Consider the following 13,722-nt stretch of genomic DNA (forward strand, 5'->3'; position numbering starts at 1 on the left):
TTCCACTCTGTCAAAGCGCCTTTGGGCTTCTGGAAAAGCGCTATACAAAATAAATGAATTATTATTATTATTATTTAAATTATTCATTATTACGCTCGTTTAAATAGGTAGTAATTCCACAATGCGTAAGTCTCATTAATACGAAACGTCTCGATATGTAGTTACAACAAAAGTAATAATCTCAAAAAAAAACCGAACCAATAACTTATTTAGCCGCCGATTGAAACGGTTTGTTATAAAGTTTTTAAAAGGCGGAGTGTCCAATACGCCAGCCAATCAGAATGTACCAAATTGATAGCCCCGCCCATTGGAATGTCCTGCTTGACCAATGGAGTGCCTGGGAGAGGCATCGGGTTCGTTTCGTGACGTCAGTGTCGTCTGCTTGGTTTATAGCGGTACATGGCGACAGCTCAGCTCAGGTGAAAATGGCATCTCGTCCGCGGAGTAAAACTCCTCTTGACCTCTTACCGTCCCTTCGTGAGTTTTGAGGTAAAAATTTTGACTGTAACGAGTGATTTTTGTGTCAGTGAAGCATAAATTAACGGAATCTGTCCGATGCCGGCTCGGCTTCAAATGACGTAACATTCTAAACTGAGTTTGTGTAGGCCTATTACAAGTTACAACCACTATGGTGTTATGTCCGAGTACCGAGTACTGTATTGGTTTTACCTGTTTGCCTTCAGTGGGGAATGAATTCGTTTGCCTGCGGTGACAACAACAACAACAACCACAACAGCAACTCGAGTTTCCATTCAGACTCGTTAATTGGAATTGGAGCTTGGTCGGATTTTCAGTTGCCATGGTGCACGTCATCTGGAAATGTGCTTATTGTTGTTTCGAAGCGAATGGCATCATCTCAGTAAATATTATTATTACAAAACCGATTTTTAAAAAGGTGGGTGGGGGTGGGATAGTGCAGAGGTAACGCATTTGAGCTGTCTGGTCAAACCGAGTGTTCCGTCTGCTAGCATTAGCTGGTGGATGGTGAAGATCACACGGTGTCCTTCGTAAAGGGTGGGCGAGTTATCACTGACACCCCGGACAAATTACAAATAAAGGGTGGGCGAGTTATCACTGACACCCCGGACAAATTACAAATTCTCTGGCATCTGGTTTGTGAAAGACTTGGGTGGGTGGGGGTGGGGTAACTTCACTTGGCAGACCCCACAACAACATAGGAAGGGGAATAATTGGGGTGGTGTCCTGATATTAAGGAAATTGTACAGGATATTTTTAACACTGGGTATTTTTAACACTAGGTTAAATATTGTTACGTTTATGGGGGTAGGTAAGAATATCGTAGGAAAGGTAGGATTGAATAGGAAAATAGTATGCCGTGCGAGGTGTAGGAGCATTTCTATGTACTGAGTCGGGAAAATGTCGCTTAAGGTTGTGTTTAAATGTTCATCATACGAGGGATGATGACTTGTTAATTAGTAGTAGGGTTTAAGGCTAATTTCCTCTGTTCGTGATACCATCCGTGGCCATCCCTAACATTTAAAACAGCTGCTGGCCAAGCAAAACAGCAGCCGGAGATCGCCTCGGGAGTCACGCTCCACGGACACGATACGGCAAAGACCCGCCCAAGAGAGGCGGGGCTACAGTGTTTTGATGGGCGGGGAATGGGACCGGCAGGACACGCCCACCCGAGTGACGCCGCCGGATGACGTAGATGGGGGGGTGGGAGAAAAAGCTTAGCGAATGGTGGTCTGGAGGAGAGCGCAAGCAAGAAGCTTAACCATTTTTGTGTTCTTTGAGGAGAGCGTTTTGTGTGGCGATCGTGAGGGACTTTGACTGCTGGGCTCTTCGGGGGCTGGAAGCCACGCCATCCTTCCCGAAACGGGAGGAGAAAAGAAAGAGGGTCGCCTACGTGCTCACCACCAACCTAGATACCAAGCTCTTTCGGCGCGCGGCGTTCAACGTCGTTACCATTTTGCAGGTTTTCCGCCTGGTGGTTGCGGGCTTCGACAGGATCACAGGATCTAGATTGGAGCCAGCTAAGTGCCGGAGAGTGAATTGTAAGTTTCTTACTTTACCCTGTATGCCTGTTTGTGGCTGTGTGGAGGGCCCTCACCGTAGCATTTTTTTTTTACCTCAGCCTTTATTTTCATTATTTTCATTCCGCGCCTTATTTTCTTATAAATCATCATCGTCACATTTTGGTTGTCGTGTTCTTGGTTGGGTTTCGGAATAAACCCTTGTGTTCACGAAGTTAAATGCTTCGTGTTTCTTCCATCCCGCACGCGCCATAACCGCCAGATTGGGAGATCGCCTCGGGAGTTAAAGCTGGTTCAGCTCATCCGTCCAAGGCTGGTGATAACTAGCAGCAGACGGGACAATAATTTCTCAAGTATTGGTACAGTACACCCAAATGTGGAACAAATCCTTGTAACCTGCCATGTGCATGTCTGGTTTTATCTGCAACGTGTCGCAGGTCTACAAGAGTTTCATGTTGCTGCTGCTGTTGTTGTATAGCCCTGGACAATTATCTTGAACAAGCCAGTGGCGCGGAGACTAGACGATCTATCTCGCAGGAGTGACCCAGAGACCCCCCACATCCAGGATGGTGTACCACCGCCTTTACAAAGCCAAGGCCACGCTGGAGCTAGAGAGAGCGACAGAGAGAAAGAAAGAGAGACACAAGAGGGAAAGGGCCGGTCCATGAGCACCGATCGGCACTCTGACCATGACTATGCTACCCTGACGAATCAGCAGGGAAGAAATGGGAAGATTTGGCCCCCAACTTGCATTGGGAGAGTGGGTACAACCACCACAAAGAGGTGTCCCTGATAGTTGTCTGCTGTTGTTGTGTTGGGGTTCATATTGGGGTTCGATTTTTGAAAGGTGCACCCATGCTAACCACCATTGGTGAGGATGCAAAGAGGAATTTCGGACTTGAACTCTTCCTCAAAGCAAGAGAATGGCTCAAACCAGAAATGTCATTGCACCTTTTTAAGTGGTGGAGCCGTTTCAATATTTGGCTATGTCCTTCCTTCCATCCGTCTGTCAAAAATAAAGAAGAAGAACCTTTCAAACCCACTGTGTTTAATTCTAGAGGGTTCTAAAAGGAAATTCTAATGGGTTTTAAGGGTAATTCTGAATGGTAATTCCAAAGGGTAATTCTAATGGGTTCTAAAAAGTAATTCTAAAGGGTTTCTTTCATTTCTAGGCTTTGTCTATTTCTTATTTAAAATGCCAAACTGAAGCACTTCCTACGGACATGGGAGAGATTTTTTTTCCTCTCCATGACGATTACCATACCTTTCACTATTTGGTTGAGAGAATTAATACCTCCACCAACGAAGGTGGATGGAGGTTATTTTTTCACACACGTGTGTCTGTCTGTCTGTTTGTTTAACTGTGAGCAGGATGTCTCAAAGAGTTATAGACTGATTCGCACAAAACTTGGCGGACAGGTTGGGTGTTTGACAACGATGAATTGACTCGATTTTGGTGAAGATCTGAATCAGTATCTGGATATGAGAGGTTTTTTAAATTGTCTAAGTCAGGGGTCGGCAACCTTAGATGGTGGTACGCGGCAGCGTAATCATTGGCACACTGGTGAAAGCAGTGCCCTCTCCGCTGCATGCCAAATCACCTCTTGAACAGCCATTGGCTGTTGCGCGTGTTGCACTCTAACAGTATTCCGGTGTGATGGTGCAGGGTGATGAGGTAGATGGATCAGAGCAGAGTCACCATTCCAATTCCAAATTCTTTTACTGGAATAATAATCAAAGATGCACAACATGCGATGCCGGCCTGGCGCATTCAAACACAATATTCGCGGCAACCGGATGTGCTGTAAGAACAGTGGTGTTGTTCACAGCAGATGGTCTGAGGCTGCATCTCCACTCATTATTATTATTCGGACTGGTTTCTGAGTTTTAATATTAATCTCATCATTATTCTGAATTGTATAATAATCGCAGATATAAAACAGGAGATGCAGGCTTGGTGCCTTCCGATATGCCGTTTGCGGCAACCTGAGGTGCTGTAAGAGTGGCTGTGCTGTTAACATCCGGTGGTCAGCGGTTGCATCTCCACTCTTTGTTATCATTCAGGCCGCCTTCTGCGTTTTAATATTAATCTCGTCATTATTTTGAGTTTTTTTTAATGGGGTGGTAGAAATGAAAATGCTTGGGGGTAGTAGTTTTGCTTGAGGGTAGTAGTTTTTTTTCATAACACGCGGCCTGTCTTATTAGTCCCCTACCAGTGTACACCGGAGGGGACTATAGGTTTGCACGCCGTCCCTCCGTCTGTCAGTCCATCAGTCTGTCAGTCCGTCACACAAAGAACAGTTTCCCGGACTTTTTTCCTAAACTCTTAATGGTAATGATTTCAAACTTGGTACATGGTTTCCTCATGATAAGTTACAGATCAAGTTCGAACTTCACGACGTTTCGATCATTTTTGACAAAGTTATGGCACTTTGAACTTTGGTAATTCTGATAATTCTGATGCTACTTAACTCGGTGCCATTTTAAGTTTTAATTTCCTTTAAAACTTGGTTATGACTTGGTTATGACTAACTTCCCTGAAAATGTCTGCTGCTCTTCTTCTGCTCCAATCGGCTCTTCTGATCATGTGCTTGTTAAAGTGGACATCTCTCTGACCATTCTCAGAGAGCCTCCTCAGCGTCGACGAGTCTGGCATTTCACTCAGGCCAACTGGCACGGTCTCCAAGCAGCCATCAATCATCTGGACTGGTCTCCCATCTCTACTGCCTCTGACATAAATTCTTCCTGGGAATTCTTCCAAAGCAAACTGCTCTCTCTCATGCACAGATTTATCCCATCTCGTCTTCTGTTGTCATACCCTTCCTCCCGTCCATGGTACACGGAATCTTGTGGTGAGGCTATTGCCCAGAAACAACTTGCTTTCGTATCCTGGAAAGCAAATCCAACGGAAGGAAATCTCATTTCCTTTCACAAAGCCCGAAACAAGTGTGTGTCCACCCTCAGGAGAGCCAGGAAACAATATCTCTCCGTTCTCAGGACCGAACTCTCTTATCTGTCTCCCTCTTCCAAATCCTGGTGGCGTCTGGTCAAATCTGTTTCTGGTGTTTGTTCCCCCTCCATCCCCTCCCTCACCTCAAATGGCCACACGGCTGACTCCGCACGGGAAAAAGCTGAATGCCTCAACTCTGTGTTTGCCTCTAAATCTTGTGCCCCAAACCCATCCCTCTCTGTACTCGTCGTACCCAGCTGCTCCTGGCCTCTGTGTCCTTTCCTCCTGACAAGGTGGAAAAGTTTCTGTCAACCCTCGACTCGGATTCTGCAACTGGACCTGACGGCATCAGTCCACGGGTCCTAAAATCCTGTTCTTCCGCTCTTTCACTCCCTCTCTCTGTTCTCTTCACCCTCTCTTTTGCTCAAGGTCATCTTCCATCTGCTTGAAAATCTGCCAACATCACCGCTTTGCACAAAAATGGTGCAAAAACAGATCCCAGCAACTACAGACCAATCAGCCTTCTCCCAATTATCAGCAAAGTCATGGAATCCATCATTGCTTCAGATATGAAATCTTCCCTCTTCTCCAATGGCTTGATCTCTGATCATCAATTTGGTTTCAGACCTGGACACTCTACTCTGGACATGCTGCTTCTGCTTTCTCAACAATGGATGGAGGTCCTCAATGCCAAACAGGAAATTAGAGCAGTCTCCCTTGACATATCACGTGCCTTCGATACGGTCTGGCACCCCGCTCTGCTCACAAAACTCTCCTCTTTTGGTATCCATGGAAATCTCCACGCATGGCTGGCGGACTTCCTCTCTAGTCGTAGTCAACGTGTGGCCCTGAATGGGTTTCTCTCATCTCCTCTTCCTGTTCAGGCTGGAGTTCCACAAGGCAGTGTTCTGGGCCCTGTGCCTTTTCTGGTCTTCGTCAATGATCTCTCTGACTCTCTTGAAAATCCTCTGTATCTCTTTGCTGATGACTCTACTCTCTGTCGCTCCATTCTTCATCCCTCAGATCGGCAGTCTGCAGCCTCCTCACTCTCTGCAGACCTGGACAAAATCACAGACTGGGCAAACAAGTGGAACATGTCTTTCAATCCTGACAAATCTCACACTCTTACGATGTCTCTCCGAAAAGACTGACTGGACAACCCTCCCATCCACTTTCTGAATAATCCTCTCCAAGAAGTTCTATCACTCAAGCTTTTGGGTCTCACTATCTGCCATGATCTTTCCTGGGAAAACCACATTTCAAATCTGGCCTCCAAAGCCAGTCGCCGACTGGGCATCCTCCGTCGTGCGAAGTCCTTCCTTGGCACACCTGAGCTCCTCACCACATACAAGGCTTTCATCCGCAGCTCAATGGAATACTGCTCTCCCCTCTGGGCTGGTGCTTCTGCCTCACACCTAGCTCGTCTTCACGCTGTTGAAACCAAAGCATTCAGAATCATTGGAATCTCCCGCGATGAAGCTAACTCCAAGGGCCTGTCACTCACTCACCGCAGGCAGGTTGGTGGGCTTTCCGTCTTCTACCGACTGCTCTCTGGCCTTGCCCCCCCAGCTCTCTCTGGGCTCTGTCCCGCAAATATTCCTACAGGTCGCACAAGATCTGCCTGCAACCCTCTTATGGTCAAACTTCCAAAATCAAGACTCTCTGCTCACCTTCACTCCTTCATTCCTCTTTTCTCCCGCCTCTGGAACAAACTCCCTCACTCTCTTCAATCCCACTCCACCCTCCAGGTCTTTAAAACAGCTGTTCACCACCATCTCTTATCTTGCCCCATCCAAAACCTTGATCTTTTCTACCCCCGCTAATTTCACCCCAATTCCACTTTTTTGAAATACCAACTTCTGTCCTGGAAGTCATTGGTGTCCTTGTGTTTTATACTTCTCCCTCCCCCCCCCCCCCCTTCCCACGCCTCCGCCCCCAAGCCCTCTCCCTTCCACACATCTCCCTGCTCTCAAATGTTGTGTTTGTGTGCTTCCCCTTCTCTCTCCATCTTGTTTTTCCGCTCCCTCTTTTTATATATTTTGTTTGTCTGGTTGATTTGTTTGTGAAGTAAATGTTAGCTCTTTCACGAGCCTCGATTCAGTATACAAAAAAAAACAACAAAAAAAAAAAACATTTTCTCTGCAATAATTGTGTCGATTGAGATCAAATTTTCACCGTAGGGGGGACTCGGTCTGTAGAATATTTTAATGGTAATTATGACGTCACAGGTCACGTGGTTCGGCCGCACATCATTTTTTTCGTGGACCCATTTTTCTCTGCAACGGCTGAACAGATCGAGGCCAGACTTTGCAGGCAGGATCGCATACCCATGATGTACAAAAAAAGTCAGCGAGCATGACGTCATGCGTCACATGGTTTCAGAGTTATGACGTTTTTAAGCATGAACCTTTAAAACCGAGCCCCTCCCTCATTTTTGATCCAATCGACGGGAAACTTCACAGATGTGTTCAGCATGTCAGTCTACTAAAATGTCCTTTTGGAATTTGCGATAGGGCACGTGGTTTGGCAGATATCGTTAATGAAACGAAAATATTTTTTAAAAATGGATATTTCTTGAATCGCTAGTACCTCAGACCATGAGTTGGTAATTAAATAATTCACACAGTGCAATACGTGCAGGCCGCTGCACGGAGCGACCTTGCGGGCTTATCAACGAGGCGAGGTGTGACACACATGTGTCTCAGCATACCTCAGATCAAGTTTGAAAACCAGCATCAACCGTGCATAAATTTGCATATTCGATCATTTTTGACAAAGTTATGGCACTTTGAACTTTGGTAGGGGACATGTATTGCAGCGCAATACCCAGAATGCTTGTTTAGTTTGATTGACGGTACGGCCTCCCGCTCACATTTCCCACAGGAATTGCAGTGAAGCGGTTCAGGTTCGGTAGATGATGGCAAACCCGCTAGCTAAGAAAGCTGAAATAAAGTTTCGGGCATTCCAGCCCTCATGGACAGAAGAGTGGGGTTTTGTTTTTCAGAAGGACCGTGCTGTGTGTACTTTATGTTTTGAAAATGTTGTTTGTCGAACGTCGAGTGTTAAGCGCCATTTTAAGACAAAGCACGAGAAAACTTTCAAAGATCAGGCAGACAAGGCAGAATCCATCAAACGTGCCGTGTCTAGGTATGGAAAGCAAGCCAACACCCTCAAAATCTTTGCCATTGCTAAAAACCATGCGACTGAAGCAAGCTATCGCATTGCTCATTGCATTGCGAAACGCGAAAAGCCATTCACTGATGGCGAATATATTAAGGAGGCTTTTCTCTGTAGCTCAGAGGTTCTGGTTGAAGGCTTACCAAACAAAGAGACAATCAAATCAAGAATAAAAGATATTCCCATGTCAGCTAGTAGTGTTGAGCGACGCATCGAAGAAATGGCAGAAAATATCAGCGCGCAGCAAATAGCTGGGTTAAAAGATGCTGTGGTATTTAGCATTGCACTTGACGAGAGCATGGACGAGAATGACATACCACGTTTGGCAGTCATGGCAAGATACTGTGATTCGACTGTAAGAGAGGAACTCTGCTGCTTAAAGCCAATGTCAGACACAACAAAAGGTGAGGACATAGCCAAGGTGTTTATGGAACATTTTGAGGAGCGAGGGATTGACATCAGGAAGATTTTTGCAGTGACAACAGCTGGCGCCCCCGCCGTGGTCGGGAAACAGAGGGGGGCTGTCAGATTAATTGAGGAAAAAGTCGGTCACCCCATCATGAAACTCCGCTGCATAATACACCAAGAAAACCTCTGTGCAAAGATGTCAAATTCAGATCTTAATGAGGTTATGGCTACGGTAATAAAGGTTATTAACTTCATAGTTAAGCGATCTGCTCTGACACACCGATAGTTCCAGTCCCTGCTCGAGGAAATGGACTGCACATACAAAGATATCCCTCTCCACTCGGCGATTAGGTGGCTGAGCTGCGGAAAAGTTTTGGAGCTACCAAAACTACCCAGAACTCGACGAGAATTGGGTTGTGAAACTTATGTTTCTCACGGATATTACGGGACACCTCAACGAGCTCAATCTCCGACTGCAAGGTGCAGGGCAAACTGTTTTGGACATGGACGGCTTTTGTCGGCAAGCTAGCAATCTTCAAGCGATGTTGCTACCTCCACTTTCCGCTACTTCAGACACGTAAGGGAGCTGTCCTCGCAGCACAGCATCAGCACCGCTGAAATATGCAAATACATGAGCGAGCTTGAGTTGGAGTTCGCAACACGATTTGGGGACTTTCAGAAGTATGGACCCATGTTCTCTTTCTTGATCAAGCCAGACATCTTTGATGGACACGAATTGGATTTATCTCTGATAGACTGGTTGGATACACAGGACATGGAAATGCAGCTGATTGAGCTGAAGAGTTCAACACTGTGGGTGACTAAGTTTGCAGAGCTACAGAAACAACTAGAAACCACGGCAGTGCAAGATCATGAAACCTGCATCTTAACCTGCTGGTCATCCGTGCCGAAGAAGTTCAGCTGTCTCCGGAACGTTGCACTGGCTTGCTGTCAGTCTTCGGGTCAACGTACCTCTGTGAGCAGATATTCTCACACATGAAGAACGTGCTCAGCCCCTCCTGCAGTCGTTTGACAAGTGACCATTCCGAAGCATGTGTGCAACTTAAAGTGACTAACTACAACCCCCAGATAATGGAGCTCAGCAAAGGAAAGCAGGGCCAGGGATCACACTGACTGGTAGGCATCTGTTTATTTGTAGTACACATGGGTTTGCATATGTAGCTGTTTGTCCATCTCTTTTTTCCAACTCAGATGTGGATGTTTTCATGAGGATGGCAGCATTCTTGTATAGTACTGGTATTTCTGTTTGATACAATTTATTCTCCCTTTTTGACATTTGTTCCCAATGCAATACTTTGTAAATGAGTTACTGAAAGCAGTGTTTTGAAATGGGGTCCGTGCATATAATTTGTAACCGCATTGGGGACAAATTTTACAATGATAAAATTATCATTACAATGTCCTGATTATGAGAGATAAATGTTTATTTTAAATGTTGTTGCTATGCATGTAGCCTATATGGACGGAATAAAATTCCATGTCTGTTGGAAATATTTTTTTGATGCGGTGTCATAATTAAACTTAATGTTAAACTTAATGTTGATATGGCACACTAATTAACAATAACATTTCAAACTGGCACTTCATGTCAAAAAGGTTACCGACCCCTGGTCTAAGTGATTCTTCACCATCGAGAGATGTGGCCAAAAACGATATATGGCATGATATCTCAAAAAGTTGTGGTCGAGTGATGACAAAACCAAGTGGATTAGATGGATAGTTGACAAGAACAAGCCGATTAGATTTTGGTTCCGGTCTGGATCCAGATCTGACCTATCAGTGGATACAAGGCATGAACTCTAGTTTATGTCAGCACATTGCGTTGACGCTCTGATTTGTACACGCTGGGTTAAATTTCATTGTCCTTTGCTTAAGTGGTTATTTTACTCCAATTGGCCTTTGATCATATATGATTCTTTGCTTTTTTTCTCTATACCAACTCCCAAGGTTTCAAGGTCCCTGGCATACTCACCCACATCCCTGCTAGCACTTTTTCCTCTTTCTGATTGTGAATTTCTTGCCGGTAACTCTTTTAAACGTTGATTCTTGGTACAATGAAAGCTCTTCTTGAATTGCATCGTTTTGCTTGTGAACTGGCAGAAATTGAGTTGGTGCATGTTTGCAGGAGGGAATTCACATTGAGACAGATGGTTGTTCATTAAGCAACACTGCATCCCAGCTGCCCAGATCTGTGCCTCTGTGGCAATTCATCTCACCAGCTCATTGCCTGTGATTCCTTCCAACTATTCCTTTGACAGATCTTACAATGCTGAAATCCAGCTGTAAGTTTCATGATGGATTTGTTCAATCACTCGTTAATAAAAATTTCCACATGCTTATAATGAATACATAAATAATAAAACTCAGAATTTAATTCCTTTTTTCATAGCATTTTGGCCAACTCTACCAATAAGACACGACGGCGAAGTCATCATTCATAATCATATGACTTCGCACTACAACAGACTTTCTCAAGCAAAAGGTACAGAACTAATGAGCATTTGCATCCAAACAGCATGGGAGTGAGCCTTGGCACTTTTACATTGTAATGTGTGGATATTTGCTTGCATTTCATTGGTTGTAAGTTCTTGAGATGCAGGTCTTGAAGGTGGAGCAACTATTACCCTAGAGGCCTTCTTCCAAGCTAACGGTATCCATCTTAAAAAAGGTTTTGCTTTGAATCGCACTGTGATTAATTTCTTGCATATACAAAATCGAGGCTCATGAAAGAGGAAGGACACAGAAAGCGTAAAGGTAATGGACTGATGGTGGGGCAGTGGGGCAACAGGTGAATGCAATAAGCAAGGGAATGAGCCAACAGGTGAAGGGAAAGTATAGTGAGAGGGTGGGAAATGGAGAGAGAGAGAGGGGGAAAGTGTGTGGAAATACAATATCCTGCAACAAAGAGGGTTTGGCAAGGTAAGATTAATGTGGGGTCAACAATCACAGCTTAGGGTGGGGGATGATAGGAGGTGGTGGTGTATGGCCCACTTGAAATTCTGGAGGGAAGGTGGGATTGAACCAACTCCAGAAGGCAGCTCCACAATAATTGAAGAAGAAGATCCACTCCTTTTATGTCGTCAGATACATAGGACTGCCGAGGCAACGTTTCCTTGGTTGGAAGAATCCTGGATTGGACAACTTCATATATCTCATTATTGCCACTATAAGTGGCTCATTGTTGCCACTCCGAATAGCTCATTGTTGCCACTCCGAATGGCTCATTGTTTCCACTCAGAATGCCTAATTGTTGCCACTCCGAATGGCTCATTGTTGCCACTCCGAATGGTTTATTGTTTCCACTCAGAATGCCTAATTGTTGTCACTCCGAATGGCTCATTGTTGCCACTCCGAATGGCTTATTGTTGCCACTCCGAATGGCTTATTGTTTCCACTCAGAATGCCTAATTGTTGCCACTCTGAATGGCTCATTGTTGCCACTCCGAAGTGCTTATTGTTTCCACACCAAATGGCTCATTGTTGCCACTCCAAATTGCTTCTTGTTGCCGTTCCGAATGGCTCATTGTTGCCACTCCAAATGGCTTATTGTTGCCACTCTGAAAGGCTCATTGTTGCCACTCCAACTGGTTCATTCTTGCCACTCCGAATGGCTTGGAGTTGCCGCTCCGAATGGCTCATTGTTGCCACTCCGAATGGTTCATTGTTGCCACTCCGAATGGCTCATTGTTGCCACTCCGAATGGCTCATTGTTGCCACTCCGAATGGCTCATTGTTGCCACTCCGAATGGCTCATTGTTGCCACTCCGAATGGCTCATTGTTGCCACTCCGAATGGCGCATTCTTGCCACTCCGAATGGCTTATTGTTTCCACTCAGAATGCCTCAGTGTTGCCACTCCGAATGGCTCATTGTTGCCACTCCGAATGGCTTATTGTTTCCACTCCAAATGGCTCTTTCTTGCCACTCCAAATTGCTTGTTGTTGCCGTTCCGAATGGCTCATTGTTGCCACTCCAAATGGCTTATTGTTGCCACTCTGAAAGGCTCATTGTTGCCACTACAAATAGCTCATTCTTGCCACTCCGAATTGCTTGTTGTTGCCGTTCCGAATGGCTCATTGTTGCCACTCCAAATGGCTTATTGTTGCCACTCCGAATGGCTCATTGTTGCCACTACGAATAGCTCATTCTTGCCACTCCGAATGGCTTGGAGTTGCTGCTCCGAATAGCTCATTGTTGCCACTCCGAATGGCTCATTGTTGCCACTCCGAATGGTGCATTCTTGCCACTCCGAATGGCTCATTGTTGCCACTCCAAATGGCTCATTGTTGCCACTTCGAATAGCTCATTGTTGCCACTCCGAATAGCTCATTGTTGCCACTCCGAATAGCTCATTGTTGCCACTCCGAATGGTGCATTCTTGCCACTCCGAATGGCTCATTGTTGCCACTTCGAATAGCTCATTGTTGCCACTCCGAATAGCTCATTGTTGCCACTCCGAATGGCTCATTGTTGCCACTCCGAATGGCTCATTGTTGCCACTCCGAATAGCTCATTGTTGCCACTCCGAATAGCTCATTGTTGCCACTCCGAATAGCTCATTGTTGCCACTCCGAATAGCTCATTGTTGCCACTTCGAATGGCTCATTCTTGCCACTCTGGCTCATTTTTGCCACTCCGAATGAATAGTTCATTATTGCCACTCCGAATAGTTAATTGTTGCCACTCCGAATGGGTTTCTTTCCAGAAAGTTGGTACTCATTTTTCCGACCTGAAACATTGTACTGATTGTTCAAAAACATTGACAGACCCGTTACTTGAGGGCGGCGATGGAAATGACTAGGATAATGAGACCGACATAGTTACTGATCAAATTCGTATCTTAGCCAATTGCATCAACACACTAATATATATGCTAGACATCAAGTTTATGTATCTATACTGCAGGTCATACGCATCATTTGACAACCTTTTCATCAGTGAAATATGATTGTAATTTTCGGAAGTACCTAATTACAAAATGTCCTCATTGCTGATTGTATGACCTTGATACTTCATCCTCTGAAAGTTCATAGTTTCTTCTATGGACGTGATTTATGTTCAAATATGTTCTCTCTAAAACGAGGAAAATTAGGATTTCTCTGGATATATTGCTTTGCTTCTTTTATGATAATTACTTCAATAAAGCACGGGCAACTAATGTATTTCTGAT

At 45.1% G+C, this 13,722-nt stretch overlaps 1 protein-coding gene across 4 annotated transcripts in view; it reads left to right on the forward strand.

Annotated features, from left to right (window-relative positions):
• The first annotated feature begins 341 nt into the window (after positions 1-341).
• Positions 342-13,722, forward strand: part of SPATA7 (spermatogenesis associated 7) — a 45,462-nt gene continuing 32,081 nt past the window's right edge. The window contains exons 1-5 of one of the 4 annotated variants that reach the window (XM_078787001.1): positions 352-489; positions 684-859; positions 10,501-10,576; positions 10,679-10,835; positions 10,943-11,035. In XM_078787001.1, the coding sequence (XP_078643127.1) occupies positions 10,820-10,835; positions 10,943-11,035 (109 nt within the window). In that variant the 5' untranslated portion in view covers positions 352-489; positions 684-859; positions 10,501-10,576; positions 10,679-10,819. Of the gene's footprint in view, positions 490-683; positions 860-10,500; positions 10,577-10,678; positions 10,836-10,942; positions 11,036-13,722 lie in introns of all 4 variants that reach the window. The other 3 variants (XM_068131260.2, XM_068131261.2, XM_068131265.2) reach the window with 3 other exon arrangements.

This window comes from Myxine glutinosa, chromosome 11 (assembly GCF_964187855.1).
Source record: "Myxine glutinosa chromosome 11, kmMyxGlut1.1, whole genome shotgun sequence".
NCBI lineage: Eukaryota > Metazoa > Chordata > Myxini > Myxiniformes > Myxinidae > Myxine > Myxine glutinosa.